The sequence below is a fragment of the Microtus oregoni genome, unplaced genomic scaffold, assembly GCF_018167655.1.
Source record: "Microtus oregoni isolate MIOR12 unplaced genomic scaffold, Mior012 000007F_ref0000211, whole genome shotgun sequence".
NCBI lineage: Eukaryota > Metazoa > Chordata > Mammalia > Rodentia > Cricetidae > Microtus > Microtus oregoni.
In genome coordinates, this window is record NW_024543066.1 from 13973431 (window position 1) to 13998020 (window position 24590).

Below are 24590 nucleotides of genomic sequence, written 5' to 3' on the forward strand. Positions count from 1 at the left end.
GGACCATGGGAGAGGGTTGAAGAGGAGGGGAGAGGCAGGGAGGGGAGCAGAGAAAAATGTAGAGCTCAATAAAAATCATTAAAATAAAGAGAGGAAAAAAAATGTAGCTCCTGTAAGTTGACCATGTGCCAGTGGATAGCCTCACACCCAGATGTAAATTGGAGCACAAACTAGAGTAGATGTAGGGTGTAGGACGGTGGGGTCAATCTGGGAGAATAAATTAGAGTGAGGTGGGAGTGGATGATCAAAACACTGTATGAAATTCTCAAAGAACTAATACAAATATTATTCATAGACCTATCTATGGGCTGCAGCAGCATCTCTATAGTTAAGAGAACTGGCTGCTCTTCGAGAGGACCCAAGTTCAATTCCCAGCATCCCTGTAGCAGCTCATAATCATCTATAACTTTAGTCCCAGAGGATCCAATGCCCATATAGGGCAAATGCAAATAAAAAAGAAAAAAAAAGCAAACCTCAAACCAAAAACAAAACAAAACTATAGACATTTAAATGTACATAAATATCTGTACATAAAAATATGTGTTTTAGGGGCTGGAGAGATAGCTGAGTGGTTGAGAGCACTGACTGCTCTACCAGAGGTCCTCAGTTCAATTCCCAGCAACCACATGGTGGCTTACAACCATTCGCAATGAGATCTGGAGTCCTCTTCTGGCCTGCAAGCATACATGCAGGCAGAACATTGTATACATAAATAAATCTTTTTAAAAAAAAGATATGTTTGATACAAAGGTCTATTTTTATATAGTAAAATCAAATGTACCCAGAGGAAGCAAATGGAGATTATGGGAAAAGGCAGATATATAGATATTGTTGGTATGTTATTTAGAAAGTAACTCAAAGATTTAAAACACATCTCTGTAGACTAAGTGCTTTCTCTACAGTCAAAACATTGATGAGTTTTGATTTGCATGTATCAAGTGTCTAGTAAGGATAATCATTACCTGATTATAGTGAGTTTCGCAATAGGCCAAGCCCTTCCTCTCATAATGGCGATGTCCAAGAAATGGCTTTTCACATTTGGCACAAACAAAATGCTGGAAAAACAAAGAATAGATTTTTTTCGAGATGCCATGATTTGATTTATCTAACAAAGTAACCTCAAAGTTAACCAATTCTTAGAAAAGATAGTAAGATTAATAAGCAGATTCCCTCCCATTTTTCTGTGTGATAGCACCTCACTAGGTAGATCTTTTAACTTTCTGATGTTAAACTTGCTGTGTAGACCATGCTGGCCTAGAATTCAAAAATAGCTACTTGCCTCTGGTTCCTGAATGCTGGAATTAAAGGTGTGTGCCACCATACCTGGCAAGACCAGCTACTTTTATGGTCTAATGTCTATGAGGCTCTAATGGGTTACCTTAAGATAACCGCTCAGTGCCAGGTAGTAGTAGCACACACCTTTAAATCCAGTCCTGGGGACCAGAGGTAGGCAGATTTCTGTGAGGTGAAGGCTAGCCTGGTCTACAGAGTGGGTTCTAGAACAGTCAGGGCTACACAGAGAAACCCTGTCTTGAAAAACCAAAAAGATAACTGCTCAGCAGTTGGAAGAACCTGCAGCTCTGGATTAGGGTCTGGGTTTGGTTTCCAGCACCAGTATTGAAACTTACGACTATCCCTAACTCCAATTTTGGGGGAATTTGATGACCTTGTCGGACCTCCACAGACACCAGCAACACATGCAGGTCAGGTACAATTACATAATTGTAATTGCGACACAATTACAATAAAATCATCTTTAAAAAATACAAACTATTAGGGGCTGGAGAGATGGCTCAGTGGTTAAGAGCATTGCCTGCTCTTCCAAAGGTCCTGAGTTCAATTCCCAGCAACCACGTGGTGGCTCACAACCATCTGAAAGAGGTCTGGCGCCCTCTTCTGGCCTTCAGGCATACATACAGAATACTGTATACTAAATAAATAAATAAATAAATAAATATTTAAGAAAAATACAAACTATTAAATAATACACATGAAAGGAGATGGACATTCCAGTAGTATTTGTCACTGAGAACAGCTAATTGTTGCATGTGACATTCCTGTCCTCAAGAAGGATTTTTTTTTCCCCCTGAGACAGGGTTTCTCTAACAGTCCTGGCTGTCCTGGAACTCACTTAATAGACCAGGCTGGCCTCAAACTCATTGAGATCCACCTGCCTCTGCCTATCAAGTGCTGAGATTAAGGTGTGTGTGTGTCACCACTGCCCGGCCTCAAGGATTAGAACAAAGTACACATTCTGCATTATGCTGTCATGTTCCAGCGTTCTACATTTTTGTTTACTATTAAGTTGTACTGGTTAGTCTCTGTCAACTTGACACAAACTAGACTATAACAAGAAGCTGTTTCCACCAGACTGGCCTGTGGACACGTCTGTGGGTTATCTTCAGGCTTGCTAATTGACGTGGGAGGGAACACTTACTGTGGGAGGTGCCATCCCTGGGCAAATGAGCCTGGGCTGTCTAAGGAAGGTGGCTCGGTGGCAATGAGCCGGGAAGTAATCCAAGAAGCAGCATTTCTCCTTGGTCTCAGCTCCAGTTTCTGCACCCAGGTTTCTGACTTGAGTTCCTGACTTGGCTTCACTTTGCAAAGAACAATAACCTGTAATCCATAATAAACCTTTTCTTCTCCCAAGTTGCTTTTGGTCAGTTGTTATTTGTTTTGTTGTTTTTGAGACAGGGTCTCTCTATGTAGTCCTGATTGAGCTGGAACTCACTACCTAGCTTGGAACTCACAGATATCCTCCTGGTTCTACCTCCCAAGTGCTTGGATTAAAGGAGTATGCCACCATACTTGGTTTGGGCAGTTTTTGTTTTTATATCACAGTGATAGAGAAACAGATTAGGACAAAAACCAACTGTTTTTTAAAAATGTCAACATTTAGTCTTTAAACTGGTCTTATCTTGCAGGTGTACTTGAGGCACAGAAACAAAGTACTGGCCACCTTTGGCAGTACTGTACTTACCTCCACATGCCATTGCTTGCCCATGGCATTCACTACTCGCCCTTCAATGGGCCTCCGACAGGCGCCACAGATAGGGACCCCCATCTTATCATGACATGGCAGACAGTACAGCTCTCCTTTCAGCTCCCGGGCATCAGCAGTCAGCTCCTTCCTGTCCACCAAAGACATCTAATTGAATACTACTGTACAGTTGAGCAGTTACCCAACAGAGGTAGTGGAATTTCTTTATAAGATTTTAAAAGATATAATCCTAACAATCTCTTAATAATTTTTATCTTCTCGTTAATGGTGATCTGAGAAACCTGAATTAACCTGGGTTTCAGGTTGTTACCAGTGTCTTATTAAAGGTGAGACACAAAAGAGGTCAGGCACAGCCATTTCAGTCCTGTTTATCACTGCTGTATAATATAGTAACATATTACATTTCAGTCCATTTGTCTTCCTTAAAACTCACAGTGCTGGGTTCAGGAACAGTAGTCCACATTTGTAATCTCAACACTTGGGAGGTTGAGAAAAAAGACTGTGAACTTGGAGACAGACTGGGATACACAGGTGTTTAATATTATAAAAATATAAATTATATTGAGTGAGGGGCACAATAGGCCCCACCCTTAGCTAAGGAGCTCTTGGTAGTTAATGGCTGCTGGCAAAAGGGGAATCATGTGAGTGCTAGGAAGAGCAGTCAGTGCTCTTAACTACTGAGCCATCTCTCCTGCTCCATCACACACACACACACACACACACACACACCCCAAATTAAAAAGAAATAAAACAAAAGCTTGAAGAAAATAAGCCAAGCAGTTTGCTGCAGTAACAGAAACATAGGTAACTGTGCTCCTTCACTTCAATTCTACTGTTCAACACAATGTCAGAGAAAATACTGTAATACCCGCAGTTGGCACAGTTGAAGTGGTCTGGATGGTAAGGGTCATTCTTGAAGATGAGAGGTTGTTCATCAATGATGGCATGGCATTTCTGGCAAATGTATTTTCCAAGGCCTCTGGCCTTTTCACGGTTATGGCATGGACGACACAGGTGTCTATACAGGGTCAAAATGGAAATTTAAAATCTTAAGTTCTTTTTAATCATTAGAAATATACTTCTCATATCTCTAAATAGATATTAATGAAACTTTTTTTTTTTAAAGAAAACTATCTCCTGTACTTAGTTTTCTAGTTTGAGTCTTAGTAGATTCAAAGTGCAGGAAAAGTTTGTTCCACTAATAGCCCACAGATACACATGGACTTTATCACTGCCCATATCTCACTGGCAGAACAGGAGGCATGCAGTAACAGATCCCGTGACTAAGCAAGTCAGTACATGGTTAGTTCTGTGTTCTCATACCCTAGAAGTACCTCAGACTCTCTAGGGAAAATGCATGAGTCTTGAACAATTCCTTTGTCCACCCACATCCAAAAAAAAATGGCAAAGTCTGTGGTGAGCGCACAAGTATTAGTAAATGTTCAGCTGACACATCTATTGGACAAATCCATAGGAGTATGGACACTCCACATGGAGTAACCTGTTACGTAGAGCTGTGGGCACACCTGTCTTTTGGATAAATCATTGCCAGTTCTGCAGAAATCTTGTGAAATCAACGGCATTTCTCCCTTCTATAGTACCCTAGCAGTGGATAAACCTGACTTTTCCTGTAGGGCGGCCGGATACTTCCCTAGCGAAGCCCTGGTGTGAAAGCATCCACTCAGTCAAACCTTGTTCTCATAGCCAAAGTATAATAAAACTAGTCTCCACTTTATTGACAGCACTCACTAATAAGAACAGAGCCTCAAACAGGAGGCAGTCTGTCTGCTCTAACAGCAGACTCAGAAAGGTGGAATCTACTGGCCCTCTGCTCTAATTAAAAAAAAAATCACTAGTATTCTGTATTTTCCCTTCACCTTGGTTTCAGTTAACATAAGATCATAGCCCGGAAACTACTAACTGTTTATACAGGAAAAAGGCCTGAGTCACTAAAACTAGCTTCAGAGAGAAAAAAAATCTCACTTGGGCACCCTGCTGGAGTCAAAAGCAAAGTCCCCCAAAGAGATTCCCTTTAATGCAAACCAAGCCCCTAGGTCAGGATGGCTACCAGTGCTGTTCCCAGCCACTGAGGAGCTTCACAGCCACGCCCCCTATAGAAGTAAAGCACATCAGAGACCCGGTTTAGTTTTTGGTTTTATTTTTATTTTATTGTGACTGTGAAAATGCCTGTCTGATACTATTGTTACCGCCTATGTAATTGCTAACTTGTCTGTACGCCTATATAAACTGAAAGCCTTGTGGAGAAGGCTCCTTTTTTTCCCCTTCTCTCCTTCTTCCCTTCCCTTCCTTTCCTCATGGAATAAAGAAACATGCAGGAGGAACGTGCTCAAGTCAGTCAGTTTGTTCTACCCCTCAGACTTCTTTCCCCAGCCAATTCTCGCCTGCAATAGCGAATCTTTCTGGACCCTGAGAGGTTTAACAAGCTTAACCCCAAAATAAGCCTGGCTAACAGTCCTACCTGCCAGCATTCTTGACAAACCCTATGTCTGCCAGCACTTCCTGGCAGAGGTCACATCGAAAGCACTCAGGATGCCAGCTGTTGTTCATGGCTTTAATAACCCGACCAATGATGAATTCACCTATGGGGAAGTAAAGAACAAAACATGCCATGAGGTGTTATTTGCTATAAATAAAAGGGCAAGTGTTTAAGGAGGGTTTACTAGGGACTAGGGACTGACTAGCACTCCTCAAATGCGAAGCTACTGCTTTGCCTGAGTGACATCCCATCTCCAGCACTCTGAATCTTCCCTTCTAACATAGGGCCTTGAGTGAGCTGTTCAGGTTTCCCTTAAACTTGAGATCCTCCTGCCTCAGCCTCCCATGTATCTGGATTACAGGTTTCTGTTACCAGCCTCATTTTTTTTTTTTTTTTTTTTTTTTAGTTTTTTGAGACAGGGTTTCTCTGTGGCTTTGGAGCCTGTCCTGGAACTATAATCCCAGCCTCATTTAGAAAAAAAAAAAAAAGATTTATTTATTTATTATGTATACAAAGTTCTGCCTGCATGTATTCCCACAAGCCAGAAGAGGGCACTAGATCTCATTACAGATGGTTGTGAGACACTGTGTGTTGCTGGGAATTGAACTCAGCACCTCTGGAAGAGCAGTCAATGCTCTTAATCTCCAGCCCACCAGCCTAATTTAAGAGAAAGCCTTTTACACTATGTCTATTGAAGTAAGAGAGCAGACAAATGATCTTTCTTTCATTTGAGTTCTCATTTTCTATTTTGTAGCCACATCTAAAACTTTTTATCATATCTCTGAATTCCAAACATCATGAGCTCCTCCAGTGCCTCTTGGTTGTCTATGGTCATTGTTGAAACAGACAACTGAAATCAACACACTGTTTCCTTTTTTCTCACACCCCACAGTGGTGTCCTAGGATTGAACAAAGGCTGAGCATGTTGTATCACTGAATGTTATAACTTCAGTCTCTAGAACACATTTTCTGGTTTTTGTTACTGCTGTGTTTTCAGACAGGGTCTCACTATGTACCCCTGACTGGACTGAAACTTATTATGGAGAACAGGCTGGCCTGAAATTCAGAGATCCTCCTGCATCTATTTTCAGAGTGCTGGGATCATGACTGGCCTGCCACATTTTCCTCATAATTCACACCGACCTCCTTCACTAAGCATGTTAAACACTGAATTCAGGGTCTCCAATCCCTAGACACGCTCTAGCCGAGACAGCACTGAGGTGGCCACAGTGAGTCAAGTACACAAGTGAAGTATGATTAATAAGACTCAGAGAGAGAAACTGGGGCTCAACTGAAGATCAGGGAAGCACAACAGCCAGCCACTGGCTCTTCTTACCCTCCCAAACGGCGATCCTGCTTCTAGGAATCTCAGAATGAGACTGTGTCTGAGAGCTGTCTCCTCCTGTTTTATAATCCTCTCTAGGGCTGGGATTAAAGACCAGTTTCTATGGCAAACTACTATGGCTACTGGGATTAAAGGTCAGTAAGGCTGATCAGTGGGTCTATTTTACTCTCTGATCTTCAGGGAAGCTTTATTTATTAAAATACAAATGAAATGCCATTACACATAAGCACCTTTATCAACTCAACTGAAATATTCCCTGTCTCTTCTCTGGCCAGACCACAAGCAAGTCAGCTATGTGCAGTGGGAAATCACTGCAGAAGGCTCACTACATGCTTCTTCCCACATGTCCATAGAAACCAATTCTCTCCAGATTTTGGACTTTCTCTAGTTTGATATATACTATCGATACAGAGAAGACAGATAAAGCATCTCTTATAGTTATGTATAAGCACCATCTAAAAGAAAATGTTGCACTTTCTAGCGTTAAATGACCGCCCTAACTAGCTTTAACTGTCAGTCAACTTGACACATCCTAGGGAATGTGAGAATGGAGTCCCAATTGAGGATTACACTGATCAGACTGGCCTCTGGGCCTGTCTGTAGGAACTGTCTAGATTGTTAATTATCTAGGAAGGCCCAGCTTACTATTACTAGCATCATTGCTTGGACTGTGAAATACAGAACAGCAGCTGAGCTGAAGTCCGAAGCTGTTCCTCCATGGCTTCTGCTTCAGGTTCCTGCTGGACTCCCCTCAGTGATGGATGGACTGCGGCCTGGGAGTAGACGATGAAATACGCCCTTTCCTCCCTTCAGCTCTTTCGAGTCAGAGTGCTTTGTCATAACATTACAGACTGAAACAGTGAATTTTATGATTGTGAGACTTATTTTTTACTTATACTCAGCAGTAAAACTTACCACACTGGTGGCAGCAGGGAGCAAAGAGCATCTGGAAATCATGCTCACAGTACTTCCTTCCTTCAAACTGAAAGAAAAAACACAAGGGCCATGAACTTACACATGTGAAACAAGCACAGAAAGAAATTATTTCATGAACAGACAAATAAAAGGGGCTTATTCCCCTCATTATTTCAGATCAGTATCTAAAAATTATTACTGAAAGCCTAAATATTTACAAGGTGTACATATTCTAGCATAATTTTTAAAAATTATTTTTATTTATGTGTGTGGTGTTTTACTTGAATGTATGTCTGTACCCCCTTGCATTTCTGATGTCCACGGAGGCAGTAGAGGGCATCAGATCCCCTAAAACTGGAGTTACAGACAATTGTAAGCTATCATGTGGGTTGTAGAAATCAAACCTGGGTCCTCCAGATGCTCTTAATCACTGAGCCATCTCTTTAGCTCCTTAATTATTTTGGGGGGACAAAGTCAGTAAGTAGTCCTGACTGGCCGAGAACTCTTTGTAGACCAGATTGACCCTGACAAAGGTCCATCTGCCTCTGCCTCCCTAGTGCTGTGATTAAAGACATGCAACACCATGCCTGGCTTAATGTCACTATTTTAAGTGACCAATGAAGACTTGAAAACTAAACAGCCAGGCATAGTGGTTTACATAATCCAAGATATTTGAGGCAGGAGGATTTTGAGTCTGAGGCCATAGGGAAACCTTGTCTCAACAAACCAAAACAAATGCCCAGCCCCAAATAAAAACATAATTATATTCCTTAGAAAGCATGCATTGTGGAGATGAACATGGTTGCCCATTCCTTCCAAATATTTTTCATGGGCCCGTGCCAAATATAGCTTACCAGAACTCAAGGTACAACTTTTTCCTAGTTAGACATTTTATATATATGCCAATATTTTATAGAAATAAATTGTGAGAAGTAGGATATCACCTGAGTTAAGAACACTGACTACAGCTCCAGACTGAAGGTGTTCAAATGCTAATAACCTTACTGGCTTGCTGAATAACCGTGGTGTGATTGTGGGTGTGGGTGTGTCCTCGTGGTGCCTCCTGGGAGTCAAACCTCTATTGTTTTGCTGTTTATTTAAGCTCACAGCATACTATTAAGGTCACAACTTCTTTTATTTGGAGAAACAACTCATTATTAATCTTTATGGGAGTAACTCAAACTATTTTTAAAAATTCATTCGCTTATTTTAAAATTTTACTTGTATGTATGTGAGCCTGTGTGAACAGATGCCCACAGAAGCCAGAAGAGGGCATTGGAACTGGAGTTAGAGGCAGTTGTAAGCCCAAATTACATGGGTTCTGGGACTCAAGTCCAGGTCTTCTCTAAGAGCAGTAAATTCTCTTAACCACTGAACCCTATCCAAACTAACTAACTAACTAACTTTCTTTCTTTCTTTCTTTCTTCCTTCCTTTCCTTTTTTCTTTCTTTCTTTCTTTTCCCTCCCCTCCCCTCCCCTTAATTTTTTCCTTCCTTCCTTCCTTCCTTCCTTCCTTCCTTCCTTCTTCAAGACAGGGTTTCTCTGTAGCTTTGGAGCCTGTCCTGGAACTAGCTCTTGTAGACCAGGCTGGTCTCGAACTCACAAAGATCTGCCTGTCTCTACCTCTCAAGTGCTGGGATTAAAGGCGTGCGCCACCACCCGGCCCAAACTCTTTCTTAATAAGATGGTAAGATCATTTCAGGTTCCCTATCCTCAGCTGCCCAAGGAACTAACTGGGGACCTTGGCTTGGGCATCTGGGAGCCACTCTAGGTTCAAGTCTCTTGCCAACTCTAAGGTGGCTCCCTTAAATATAGCAATACTGACGAATATCTTGCATATCATCATAGAACCTTCATCTGGTGATGGATGGAGATAGAGACAGAGACCCACACTGGAGCACTGGACTGAGTTCCCGAGGTCCCAATGAGGAGCAGAAGGAGGGAGAACATGAGCAAAGAAGTCGGGACCACGAGGGATGCACCCACCCACTGAGACAGTGGAGCTGATCTATTGGGAGCTCACCAAGGCCAGCTGGACTGTGACTGAAAAAGCATGGGATAAAACTGGACTCTCTGAGCATGGCGAACAATGAGGGCTGATGAGAAGCCAAGGACAATGCCACGGGGTTTTGAACCTACGTAATGTGCTGCCTTTGTGGGAGCCTAGCCAGTTTGGATGTTCACCTTCCTAGATATGGACGGAGGGGGGAGGACCTAGGACTTACCACAGGGCAGGGAACCCTGACTGCTCTTTGGACTGGAGAGGGAGGGGGAGAGGAGTGGGGGGAGGGGGAGAAGGGTGGGAGGAGGGGGAGGGAAATGGGAGGCTGGGAGGAGGTGGAAACTTGTTTTTTTTTTTCTCCTTTTCTCAATAAAAAAATGGGAAAAAAAATAAGATGGTAAGATATTTGAAACATAGTACAAAGAACTGAATACTAATTCATTGAATTACAATATTCTGGGAAGATAACCATGCTTATAGCTCAAAAAGATCTTTTTATTTAAAATATAAATATGTGTGAGGAAGCATGTATCATACATGTGCGGGTACATGCGTGGCAGTTGTAAATTGTCTCACATGGGTGCTAAGAAGCAAACTTAAGTGTTTGTCACAACTGAGCCATCTTTCTAGTCCTGCTCAGAGCTTCTCATCAATGCTCTGTGTTAGCCTCACTGGAATCTGAGTGTATGGTGGTGAGGGGGTATAGCACCCATGTGCAAACTGTACTGTATACCAGCAGATAGTAGAGGTCAGAGGATGAACTTGTTACCAGTCCTTGTTCTCCACCTTACTTGTTCAAAGTTCTCAAGAATTCTCCTGTCTCTCACTCCCATCTTCCCATAGCTGTGGAGTACTGGTATAGGAGGTCCTTCTGTCTGTGTGTTGCTTTTATTGGTTAATGAATAAAGAACTGCTTTGAGCCTATGGCAGGGAAGAACAGAAGTAGGCAGGGAAAGCTAGGCTGAATGCTGGGAGAAAGAGAGACTCCTGGAGCTGCTGCCAAGTCAGACATGCTGAAACTTTGCCGGTAAGCCACTGTCACATGGTGATACACAGATTAATGGAGATGGGTTAAATTAATATGTAAGAGTTAGCCAATAAGAAGTTAGAGCTAATGGGCCAAGTAGTGATTTAAATAAAACAGTTTCTATGTGATTATTTAGGGACTAAGTGGCCTCCTCCAACACACTAATGCATCTGGCTTTTTTTTTTTTTTTTGGCAACACCAGGCTCTTTACTCAACATCAGCCTGGAGTTGTGATCATCCTCTGAGGGCAGGCTTTCTTCTCATTCTATTTCACACGTCACGTCTCCTATATTTTGGTCCTTTGCAGAATACAGATTGATGTAAGCAAGAACATCCACCTATGTTGACTTGTATACATCTTTTGAGGGCATAGTTTGGAGGCAGAGTTACACAGGGCACTTATAAAAGCGTGACAGAAGACTCTCACTGTAGCCCACAAATATTTAGAATTTGTGTGCTGACAGCTGCGTCAGGAACAAGGCACAGATCTCCACTTGGTTGGCCTGGAACTTCAGGACAATCTAGTCAGACAGCAAACTGGAAAGGTGCCCAGTAAGAACTTGTGAAGAAAAAAGTCCCCCACTGTTTGAACTGCAGCACAGTCTTCCCCATCCAGGTGACCTGTGTGCAGTGACAGCTGGCCCTTCCACTGGGTGATGTAACATGGGTGTGTGCTTTCTCATGGATCACCAGCTTGTCTCCCTTGCCCACAAGGACTACTACAACTCAGTAATTGGTGTGGACCTTATAAGTGAACAGGGTGTGCCAGGCCCGAGGAGATGTCAGACATCTCCCAGCTGCAGATGGTTCCCTGTTGACACCATGTTGGGCCAGAATGCCAAAAATCTGGCTTTTAAGTGTGTTCTGAGGATCTAAATTAGCTCATGGAGGCTTGCAAAGCAAGTACTTTGTCCATAGAGCCATCTTTTTAGGTCATTCACAGGAACTTTTTTTAAAAGGATGCCTTTGACATTCATCAGGGGTGCACAAGGCAAAACCTTAAAAGGAATGATGTCATGACTACTCTCCAATTATAAACTCACAACATACCAGAATACAGAACACCCAACATAGTTCCCCAAGTCAAGCTTCATCCTAAAAGAGAAAATACAGAGCAGAAAAAGCTGGGAGGCTTTAAAGGCTAAAGGATTCCATGTGAGAGGTGTCCTAGAGCAAGTCATCATAATAGGAATTGAGAAGCAGGCAGTATTGTGCATACAAATATATTAGCAGTCAAATCAGAAAGGATTCAGAAGAGGAAGGCAGATCTCTGAGGCCAGGTAGAGCTATGCCACAGTGAGACCCCATCTCAAAACCAAACAAAACAAACAAAAACCACTCCACAACTCCCCTCTAAAAAGCAAGCAAAAAAAACCAAACAAACCCATAACAACACCAAAACAAGACCCAAGTCAAAAAACTCCCCAGGAAACAGCTCAAGGATTAAGGAACAGATTCCTTTGCAATCTCAGATCCTGTGTCTCTCTGTGGTACTACCACTCCTGTCTTAAGAGCATTCTGCTGTAATGAGCTGTCTCTTCCATACGCTGTAGAGACCATGAAGCATAACATGTCTCAATTAAGAGTCTGGGAATCCAAAAGTTGATCTAAAGTAAAAGTCTAGGATATAAATAGAAGAAAAATCAGAAGCCATCAATTTTGAAGAATCAAATTTCCAAAAACACTATCTTTTAGATAGCTACATTAAACCCCCAGGTCAAAGTAAAACATGGAAGACACTGACTGCATTCATTTTTTCTCTTGCTGTGATGAAACTGACCCAGGCAATTAAGGAAGAAAGGGCTGGTTAGTTTGCTTTGTGTTCCATTAGGACAGGGTTCATTAAGGCAGGGAAGGCAGGGAAGGCATGACCTAGTGGCAGGAGCAGGAAGCTGGCTGATCACATTTTTATTCACACACAGGAAACGGAGAGAGAGAGCAGGAAGTGGGGTGAGGTGACAAACCCTCCAAGCCCATTCCATGTGACGTATTTCCTCCACAAGGCTCCACAAACTCTCCAAACAGCACCACAAGCAGGGAACCAAATGTTCAAAGAAAGGATGCACAGGGGATGTTTCTCATTGACACCACCACAAATACAATAAGCCTGTAAGAAACACCATGTTCCACTTAGAGCTGTTTAAGTGAATGCCTAAGAACTCTAGGCCCTTCTACCCACAGGGACAGAGACTATTCGGAGTGGGGGAAGAGAAGCTCCAGCAGCAACAGTTCTGCTTCTTCTGTTGCAGGGTTTGGAGTTCTGTGAAGATTCCTACCAGAGAGGCGGGGGAGGGGGCTTCTGCTTAACTGGAAACTGAGCTGATGGCCATATTTCAGGAATGTGCAGATGCTGGACATTCACCTAGTGATTTATACACTGGTCACGAATTGCTCTGAAACAAGTGAGTCAGTAGATAAGCAAAGAGGCTGGTTTTGGAGTTTCCTGCCTTCAGTCTTCACTTCTCGGTCCCAGCCTTCCTGAATAATCAGGATACAGTATTAGAGGAAATGAGTGAGGAAACTCTTTGTTAATCATTGTTCCATTACAGCATCCATTACCAACAGGTCTTTCCTGTTAATATATTCTGTGAGGGGGAGAAAGATACACACTGGGAAAACCAAACAAGGACAGAGAAAGTCTGAAGCATTACACAAAGAACTCAGCCCTGGGCATACTGGATGGTTTTGTGGCATACAAGGCCCCTGCCTAGGCCCTGATCCTTGGTTCAGTCTATGGCAGTTTGAAAGATTTCTGGAATTGATCCATCTGAAACTGTTAGCTTTAGTTCAGTCCTAAAAAAATTCAAGGAAAAAATATACTCTTTTTAGTGGAGATAATCAATGTATCATAAAACTATACTTCAGAACCATTAATTGCAGGTGTTTGGGCTGTTTAAATGGGCATTTCCTCCAGAAAATAGCATTTAATTAGTCTAAGCCACTACTGAGTTGGTAGATTTATAAAATAATGGTTCACACACATTAGAAGGCAACTGCACATACTAAAATCTCATGGAAAACAGCACTGACTCTTTTTTTCTTTTTGAGGCAAGGTCTCCACTTGCTGTGTAGTCAAGGATGGCTTTGAGCTCTTGATCCATCTTTCCGTTTCCCAAGTGCTGGGATTAACAGTCATGTGTTAGAGATGTCAGATCAATATGAACAGTTTGTGCCAGAGGTATTCAAAGTGAAATGGGAAGACGAGTACAGTCATAAAGAGCCAGAGTGAAATGTAACAGTGCTCCATGTTAAGACGGATAAAGTGCTCTGTGGACTCAAAAAAGATGTGGAATGAAACAGAGGGCACTGGCTGGTAACATTAGTAATGATGTCTTATAATAAATCTCCTGGGCAAACACCTTGGGTAAATCAGTTCCTTTTTAAGAACAAAGCTGCAAAGCACCTTATTTTTCATAGGGGATAGATTTATGCCTAAATGGAGAAATTTAGGTTCATGTTTTAAACCACATCTTGTAGGAGAAAGGATCACTGTGTGAGTAGGGACCACATCTGGGTAGTATTCTAGTGGGAGAAAGGGTCACTGTAAGTAGAGACCACATCTGGGTAGTATTCCTAGTAGCTTCCATGTCGCTATTTCATTATTCTCTTTTTCTTTCGAGACAAAATTTTAGACTTTTAAAAATGTTTATTTATGTCAAGCAGTGGTGGTGCACACCTTTAATCCCAGCACTTGAAAGGCAGAGGCAGGTGGATCTCTGTGAGTTCGAGGCCAGCCTGGTCTACAGAGTGATTTCCAGGGCAATCAGGGTTGTTACACAGAGAAACCCTGTATTGGAAAAATAATAAAATAAAAATGTTTATTTATTTTCTGTTACAGGTGTTTTGCCTGCATGTACTTCTGTTCACCACATATATACCTGGTGCTGAAAATGGTCAAAACAGGGCATAAAGTCCCATGGCACTGGAGCTATGGATGGTTGTGAGTCACCATGTGGGTGTTGGGAAATCCTGATCCTCCTGCTTCTCCCAAGTGTTGGGATTACAAGCATATGCATTCATATCCAGCTAGTCTATGCTTAAGAGAAGTGCAGATGCACCAGGAATGCTTGTGTCTAGTGAATAAGAGTCTGCTCCCAGACTCGTATTGTGCCTAGAGGAATGACTATCCTAGCCATCTAACCCAATGCATCAAGAAGTTCTATAAAGAAAAGAGAATCATGTTTTGTAATAAACGAAATTTGTCTTTTGTTTTTCTGAGACAGGGTCTTATTAAGCAGAGCAGGCTGGTCTTGAGCTCACAAATCTCCTGCCTCAGCTTGTGCCCAAAGGAAAAGAAAGGGTAAGGGCTGTGGAAATAAGGGAAGGAGGATGCTCTGGGAAAAGATAAAAGCCATAGCAATGGGCTGGAAAGATGGCTTAGAGGTTAAGAGCACTGGCTGCTCTTCCAAAGGTCCTGAGTTCAATTCCCAGCAACCACACGGTGGCTCACAACCATCTGTAATGAGATCTAATGCCCTCTTCTGGCCTGCAGGTGTACATGCAGACTGAACACTGTATACGTAAGAAATAAATAAAACTTAAAAAAAAAAAGCCATAGCAAAGGAATGGACTGGAGAAGATATGCTCTCCTGACTGTCTTTTGAAGTGCTGGCGACTGAACCTAGGCTTCCTGGATGCTAAGCAAGCATGCACTCTATCACCAATCCACATGTCCTGCCCTTCATGCTTCATTATACAAACACGGTGTAATGTTCTTAGACAGGGATAGTTTTTTCTCTAATATGCCATTTAACCAAAAGTAAAGTTCTTATTTCCAACTTCAGGCTTACAATCCCTGGCAAGAAAAAGGCCCTTAAGAGGTAAGCACTGTAGTTAAAATAGGACCCATAGGGCAACAGCCCATTAATAGCCTAACTCTGGGATTCGTAACATCTTCTGGAATAGTAGGGGGCTATTTATAGTCCAGCAGTGAAGAGAAGTAGGAGTGGACTGGAGGACAAGTGTGAGTCATATTTTATTCTGCTCTGCTGAAGGCTGTTTCCAAGCTTTCCCTCTGACCAAACATAAGCGGCTCTGCAAGTGATAGGACCACATGTAGAAGCAGGTGCTTAGGAGGAGTTACTGTGGGCTAAGCAAGATAGTGCCAGATAATGCCGAAATGGCAGGCAAAAGGACAGTACTAGAGAAAGGCATGAAGAGGGACTGTTGTCCATGATGCTCTCTGAGGGCAGATCAGGCAGGAGACAAAGTGCTGGGCAGAACAGAACTGACTTTCTCTAAATGACACCTGTCACACCACACACCGCTACCTGCTGTGCTGTCATGTTTTCACCTCACAGTCACAAAAGAAAAGAGAGGTGGGGATTAAAGGAGACTTATACAATATGAACAACAGTGCTCCCTCTTCTTTTGGTTTTTGGTGTGTATGTATCTAGACATGTTCCTTTGTCTGTGTGCATTTATGTGTGCAGCTATACATATAAGTGTGTATGATCATGTGGAGGCCAGAGATTGATGGCTAGCATCTTCTTCAGTTGCTGTCCACCTTATATTTTGGAGACAGGAGCTCCATCAACCTTAACTTCACCTGATCTCAGCTAGAGCCCAGGAAGCAAGTCCCAGGTGGGACTACCTCCATAGCTATAGAATTAAAGGCATGTGCCACTATTCCAGGTTTTTTACATAAGGGCTGGAGATCTGAACTCAGGTCCTCATGCTTATCTCATGCTTAGCCATGCTGATTAAGCCATCCCCCGTATTTCTGGGACCTCTGTGTATGCTGTGGGACTCTGTCATGAGTGTCTATGATGACATGTTGCTTTGGCTTTCACTGTGAATAGAATCTATACTTTCTTTTATCTAAGGCAGGGTTTAGTCATCCTAACTGTCTCTAGTTCTATGCCTCCCAGATCCTCGGTGTGATCAATCCAGATGTCTGTCAAATATCACTGTTTCCTGACAACCTCTTCCTTGTGGTTAGCTAGGTACAGCCTGAGTGGCTAGGCTGACTGCTATACCCAGCATGGACTGTACAGATTCAGATGAAACTTGTGTCTACTTGCTTTAAACCTACTAGTGAAAACTCTTCATGGGAGACCTGCTTGGAGGCTAATAACCAATAAAGCTTTGGCTCGTGGATCCTTCTCTCTATCCCTGCCTATACTTTCCTAACCTATGTGTATTAACATCTAGGTGTGAGTAATAAAAACTTATATTTATCTTAACTCGTACCTAATTCATCATAAAGATCTTAAAATCAAAACAGCATTATCTGGCTGAGTTTGAATTTCAGAGCCTTTTGTCAACTTCTAAGAAGAGTTCTCTAAATTGAGTGACAGCAGTTCTATCAGCAGCCCTCCCTCCCATGCTCCGGGGGCCTAACTTGTACTTCACTTCTCTGTACCAATCACAGCCATTCAGACTCAGTAGTGTCTGGCCACCACCACCATCTATATACCCTGGGAACTCCCTCCATCTTTTCTTCTCCTGAAGTTGGACTGGACTCTGACCTCTCCTGCTCCTGTTCTTCCATAATTGTCACTTCACATTTCCTAGGGTATCATTCCTGACAAAAAGATTTCAAGAGAAAGAAAAGAGAAAAGCGTATCTCCCTACTGCTAAGGTTTGTCTGTTTGCTTGTTTATTTCCTGAGACGTATACATTTCATTCTGTGACTATATGTTCAATGCTATTTCCTCGAGTTACATTAATACAGACCATTCACAAATGGAAGTTTGTTTTTTTAAAGCATCTCTGAGAGACAAATGATGTTCTCCAGGCTGGTCTGGGAATTTTATTCTCCAGGAGTGAGAAAAATATCTCAGTGGTATTAATAAGTTTAGTACTGAGAATTACAAACTACCTTTCCTTCCTCAAGCAAAGACACAGGAAAATCTAAGTCTGGTAGGCAAAAAGTGGGGGGAAAAATGAAAGGGGTTGAAGCAATAGCTAAGTAGGTAAGAGTACTGGTTGCTCTTCCAGATGATCTGAGTTCAATTCCTATAACCACATAGCAGCACACACCTTCTTTACAACCAGGTCTAGTGACTCTCATAACCTCTTCTGGCTTCCAAGCACCAGGCATGCACACAGTGCATAGACATACATGCAGGCAAAATACACATACACATAAATAAAATAATAATTAAAAAAGAAATAAAAGAATAGACATTTTATCTATCTCATCATTCTATACATATATATTGCCATATAAAGAACACATATTTGCAGATATGTTAAGTGGTGTGGTAGCAAAAATGAATTGCCAAAGTTGTCGCTCTCATTTTCCCTCATGATGTGGGCAGTGAGCTTCCCTAGGTCATCCCCACAGTACTTGTTTACTGTGATAAAAAGGGTTTCAATAATGGTGGAAGTACAGATCATTTAATGACATCAAGAAAAACAAGTGTTTAGAAATAACTCAAGGCACACAGAAGGGCTAAACACAGTGTGTTTCCTGCAATGTTCAATTCCACATAAGACCCTTTTTAGAAACTACATGCAAGGAAATCTCCAGAAATTTCCAGGCTTGGAAATGAGGAAGTAGGTGACACAGGTTCCTCTTCAAGAGGATGTCCAGGGGGCTGGAGAGATGGCTCAGAGGTTAAGAGCACTGGCTGCTCTTCCAGAGGTCCTGAGTTCAATTCCCAGCAACCACATGGTGGCTCATAACCATCTGTACTGAGATCTGGTGCCCTCCTCTGGCGTGCAGGCATACATTGAGGCAGAAAGTTGTATACATAATAAATAAATAAATCTAAAAAAAAGAAAAAAAAAAAGAGGATGTCCATGATATCCTGATAAAGGAAGACACAGGGATAGGGATAGGATGAGTCCAGGTACAGGGAGGCACTGAGGGAGGCCAGAGATGCTTCTGCTGCAGGCCTTGTGAAAGGATTCTGTACTTGGAACAGAAAGAAGTACTTAGTCTGATAGGCAGTCACAAGATTCTGTAGCTTCTGGAATAAGATGAACTGATGGGGATGAATGTAGGTAGGTATACATAGGCATCTTATTTAGGTGTAACCTACATATTCCACATGCATTTCATCATTGACTTCCCAGTACTAAATACCTGGCCCTTCAGTTCAATCTTTGGTGATGAACATGAAAATGAAAGACAGCTCAGCTGACCCACCTCATAGAAGAGTCCTTCTGGGAACTGCTGGAAGCACTGGGCACACACGAAGCACTGCTCATGGTACAGCTCACCATTACTGTTCACGATCTTCTCAGCAGGCGCAAAGCCTCCCTTGCAGCGCTCACACGTGGCACTGGCCAAGGCATTGGCCATGTTGCTAAAATACACAAAGAACAAAATACAAATTGTCAGCTTGTAATTAGGCTTAAAAGTAGGTGACATCAAGAACTGAGGAGCAAATTCTACCTGGACATAAAAACTCATATTTTATCCACAAAACCAGGTTTAACAAATACTCATTAACTAGGCACTTGATTTCTGAAAGGGCCTCCTTCTTCGCTTTTGTTTGACTTTAACATCTTCAGCGGGATATACCTGTAGTTCCAGCTTTTAAGGAGGGAGAGCTAAGAATGTTATTGAATCCAGAAGTTCAAGAACAGCCACAGATAGACTCTGTCTCAAATAACCACACCAACGATTAAATGTCTCCCTTAGGAGCTCAGGCTTATAGCTGGGTAACTAACTTTATATTTAGATCATACTGCTCCCTACCTCTAGTTCCTCCAGGACTCTATTCCACATCACCCTCCCAACTTCATGTCTACTCCTCTCCCCTCATAACATACCGAGTCTAGTAGTGCTGCCACGTGTGCACGAATGCAGGGCACCAACCACTGGAGCAAGGGCAACCTACACTAGGCCACACTGCAAAAGAATCTGATTTTCTCTCCCCTAGGTGTTATCAATCGCCAATAGCTTCTTAGCTATGGGTGGGGCCTCATGAGCTCCTTCCCTCTGTGAGATAACATCTTAAAAGTCAATTTCGTTTCAAGAACAAAATCTAAACTTCATGTAACTGAACATCATATCATAACCTAAATTTAGATTATACCTTTGATTGGATCCTATTGAAAGCAGCTGCTTAAATTTCTGAAAATTAGACAATATGCCTATAAAGCAGTACATAAGTCAAAAACTGAGTACTAGCAATATAAAATTTATTTTTTATTTATTATTATTTATACAGTATTCTGCCTGCATACATGCCTGCAGGCAAAAAGAGGGCACTACATCTCAGGACCTCTGGAAGAACAGTCAGTGCTCTTAACCTCTGAGCCATCTCTCCAGCCCCATAAAATGTATCTTAAAATAACAGAATTTTCTGCAATAAAGATCATTTTCCAGATAGAGAACTAGGTTCAGAGGTGGACAATTAATTCAACATCACTGAGCTAGTTTCTTAGTTAATGAGTGACACAAGAGTAGAATCCAGACTCTCTGCTTGCAGGGACTCATCTGTCACAGACCAGAACCTTACTGCAAACTCCGGAGAGTCCATGGCAGGGGTGCAGTCATGTTGTGCAAGTCAGCATAAGGAAGCACTGGGTGACTGTGACAGTTCCCTCATGAGCAAACCCACAGGATGTATTCAATGAATTACCTGTTTTCTCTAACTACCAGTGCTTCAGAAGAAAGGCAGCATGGCTGTGGCAAAGAATTAGGTGAGAATTTCAAATAAATAGCTATTTTGTTTCCAAAAGTTCTAGAAATGAAGATGGTTTTCTATGCTAAACAGTCACTGACCAAGCTATTCTTCACAATTTCACAAGTTTCTTTTTTGTTTGTTTTGGCTTGTTTTTTGTTTAAGAGGCCTCTCCGTAGCATAAGCAAGTCTGCTCCACTGACAGAGCTTCTGACCTTCCAGATATTTTAGCGGTCTACCAGTGCTGGGAGACAGATGGTGTGGAGAGCCTCTAACTTCACAGATACTTTAACCAGCTGCCTTGCTCCTACCTCTTTCCAAGTTTGGCTGTTTCCATAGCAAAAGCGGCAATAGTTATTCTCCACTCCACCCCAACAGAGGGCAGGCAGCTTTATACTTGTCTTTTCAAGTATAAATGTTTCAAGGCAATTCTAAGCTGTAGCCTGCCATAAGAAACTCTATGTTCAGCTGGGTGGTGGTAGAGCACACCTTTAATTCCAGCACTGGGGAGGCAGAGGTAGGTAGATCTCTGTGAGTTTGAAGCCAGCCTGGTCTATAGAGCAAGTTCCAAGGCAGGCTCCAAAGCTACAGAGAAACCCTGTCACAAAAAGAAAAGAAAAGAAAAGAAAAGAAAAGAAAAGAAAGAAACTCTATTTTCAATTCTCATATTCATCATTTCAGGCTAATCAAAACTCAGTTTTAATTAGTAAGCTAAATATAAAATAAGAATGTCACTGAAAAAAAAAGAAGGAAAAGACAGGGCCGGTGAGATGGCACAGCAGGTAATGGTGCTTGCTGCCAAGCCTGAAGATCTGAGTTTGATCCCTGGAACTTATACAGTAGAAGAATAAAACTGACTCCAGGAAGTTATCTTTGACCTGCACATGTGTGTCCTACCCTCCAAAACATACTTTTAAAAGGGAAAGAGGACAGCCTCACTGCTGGGTAAACCTGGCCTACATACTGTGTAAACAAGCTTCTACTTTGTCATTTCAGAATTAATGTGACATTAGAAAATCCATATAGTTCCTTCTACCCAGATAAATGGTGACAGTTTTAATAAAGCTCTGGCTCTCCAGAGCTGTGCACCCTCTTTTCTATAGAAAAAGTGGCTGAGTGGAGAAGGATGCTAAACCCACATCTGCTTAAGAATTCTCAGAAGCTATTTGAGGATGAAATAATAAAAAGTATAAGCCACTCTGGAAAGCAGAAGAGGCATGAAAAGACACGGCATCATTACATCATTATCATTCTAAATTCTCTCAAGGATACACCCCAAATCTCAGCATTTTTTGTTTGTTTGTTTGTTTCTCAAGACAGTGTTATTCTGTGTGGCCCTGGCTGCCCTGGAACTCTTTCTCTCTCTCTGCAGACCTGGCAGACCTCGAACTCACAGAGATCCATCTAGGATTAAAGGCATGTGCCATGCCGCCACCACCATGCTAAACCTCAGTAATTTTAATGGCTCTCCCAAAAAGCTGAAGAACATTCTGGAATGTTCTAATTCACTACCACTTAACTCAGTGATTCTCAAGGTATGGGGTGACTGGTTCTCTGGAAGTTCTGGAGTACCCTCTCTCAGCCACAACACTGTGCAGAAGCAGACTGTAAGGAAGGAGCTTGCATCAAGAAAAACATCAACAAAATGTGCACAAATGTAAAGCAATGGCATTTTTCCTCTATAATATTAACATAATGAGTTGATTTACACCGAATTATCAAGTACAAGAACTCATACAAAAAGTACTAGACTTCAATCCTTTTGTTTTGTTTTTTACATTTTTGTTTTTTTCAAGACAGGGTTTCTCTGAAGGTCTGGCTGTCCTGGAACTCTGCAGACCAGGCTGACCTTGAGCTCACAGAGATCCACCTGCCTTTGCCTCTCAGTGCTGGGCTTAAAGGCCACACTGCCACCACCATCATCACCACCCAGCTCCTTCTTTTGGTGGTGCTTGAGGCAGTATAAGGAAGTTCTTGGATTAAAAAATGCCATTACCACTGACTTGTTCATGTTCACTATGTTCCAAATTTTATTTATGTTTGAATACTCAAGTAGAATTGGCAAAATGGGTTGAGAGATTAATATAATACATATATATCGTAATACACACACACACACACACACACAAATTCTTTTTAGTAAAAAGAAGGAGCAGGACACAGCAATCACTTGCCTCCCGACTGACCTCATGTTTCCCTTTCCTCTATCTTTTTGTTTGTTGGCTGGTTGACTTTGGTTTTTCTTTTTTTGAGACAGGGTCTTATGTAGTCTAGGCTGATCTTGAATTCCTCATCCTCCACACCTCCCAAGTGTTGGGATTGTATGCTCAGCTCCTTTCCTGCCTGACTCTCCAGTGCTATTCACATTTTTTATAGCTGACAATATTTAATACAACATATAATAGAGCTATTTTTTGAGACAAGTCATTAGATTGATTATACCTAATTGCTTAATTTCTCAGAAAGCATTTTTCACTAAAAAGTGTTGCTGACAAAGACAATATGGGAGTGGGAAGAATGTATTTCTATAAAGTCTTTAGTCTTTACTGACCTACCTCTACAGGTCGGCTGCTCAGGAAACTACAATCAAGCTTTCCAATTTCTCAGATCTTATTTATCACTACATGTTAAACAAATTTTCTGCTCTTAAAACACAACAATGTGCAAAATTCTGTAATCAAATACCTTGAGAGTTTACTAGCCACTTCAAATACTGGTTATGGAATAATTCCCCAGCAAATTATTTATCAATTAAAGTTTAGTTTCACCTCTGAGAACTTTCAGAGTATATTTTTTCCTGTTATGGATCCTGACAACACAAAGTGCCAACTTCTCTCACGGTTAACAAGATGAAAATGTACATTATTACAAATATGAGAGCTTTCTATTCTTCCCAGGAAGGTGGCATTTTCCTTGACATCTGCTATGTCCTCTGGTAGAAGTTTACAAGACAAGGCAATCTGTGAACCACCCCGAGCCCTCGGTACACCCTGGAAAAGCCGTGCTAAATTAAAACACATTAGCTGGATCAAATGCCTAAGGAACGCAGATCTAAAAGCTGTAGATTTGAAAGCCCGCAGGGCATTCCAGGAAGGGAGAGACTCACAATTTTGCATAAAAATCACAAAATTCCTTGTAGACTTTTACATCACTGTGCCTGCGCTGCAGCTTGGACACAGCCCTCTCATCTTCATTCCCATTAGCCTCGACGACACTGTTAAGGACTGTCCGGGGAATTTCTTCATTCTCTGGGATGGTGCACGGGCGTGATCGGGCTGGGAAGGCCATTGTACAGGCTTGAGAGTTCAGAGTCCTCTGATGCCGAGCAGGATACAGAGAAGAGAAACAATATCCAGGCCTCCTGTTTCCCAGCCAGGGTCACTCCCACTGTTCCCACATGCGTCACCCAGCTGCCAGGGTCGCTACCGACTTTTCATGTTAAGAGCTCAGTAGCATAGCAGTCTGGCTCTAGTACAACTTTCTAGAAGCTCCCGAAAACATCTCACATGGCAGTGACAACCTGTTTCTGAGCAGTTCTCCATTTGGATGTGCAAAGCGTCTTTTGGAAAGCTTGACTAGCTCCAGCGAGGACCTGAGAGCCCTGAAATGAAGCTCTGTGTGGTCGTCTATTATCTTTGCTCTTCATACAAGAAACAACTTAGTACAGGCTCAACGACTGGGCACAATTTCATCCCAGCTAACTCTGTAACAGGAGTCACAGAGTCTTCATGGTGTTCCTGCTATAATTAGTTCAAACTACTGTGTTTGTCCGGATGATAACAACAAACAGCGTAGCACAAGGCAACACAAAGGTTTAGGATTTTTTTCTTTTTTTTTTTTTTAACTTTTTATTGATTCTTCGTGGCTTTCATATCATGCATCTCAATCCTACTCATCTCCCTGTCTCCTTGCTTCCACACCCTGCTCTTGCAAACTCCCCACAAAACAAAACAAAATTTAAAAATAAAACCAAAACCAACCAAACAAACAAAACCAAAGGCCCACCCGCAAAAAAAACTCGTCACAGAAGATGCAGTATGGCCCAGTGAGTCATGCAGTATACCGTTTAGTTCATACGTCTTTATTTGTAGTGCAGTGGGTCACTGGTCTGGTTTGAGGCCTCTGGCTTCTGCTACACCATCAACACCAGGCCCTCACTGGGACTCCTCTTGGAGATCCTCCTGCTGCCCTGTGCCATGGAGATCCTGCAGCTTTGGAC

The 24590-nt window shown here is 42.1% G+C and overlaps 1 protein-coding gene across 4 annotated transcripts in view; it reads right to left on the reverse strand.

Moving 5' to 3' along the window:
* Lims1 (LIM zinc finger domain containing 1) overlaps positions 1-24590 on the reverse strand; it is a 115476-nt gene that overhangs the window by 12625 nt on the left and 78261 nt on the right. For 3 of the 4 annotated variants that reach the window (XM_041655595.1, XM_041655592.1, XM_041655593.1), the window contains exons 1-7: positions 23478-23659; positions 18886-19045; positions 7759-7825; positions 5481-5601; positions 3870-4019; positions 2981-3131; positions 963-1055 (exon numbers count right to left, since the gene is read on the reverse strand). In XM_041655595.1, the coding sequence (XP_041511529.1) occupies positions 963-1055; positions 2981-3131; positions 3870-4019; positions 5481-5601; positions 7759-7825; positions 18886-19045; positions 23478-23659 (924 nt within the window). Of the gene's footprint in view, positions 1-962; positions 1056-2980; positions 3132-3869; positions 4020-5480; positions 5602-7758; positions 7826-18885; positions 19046-23477; positions 23660-24590 lie in introns of those variants that run through there. The other variant, XM_041655596.1, reaches the window with a different exon arrangement.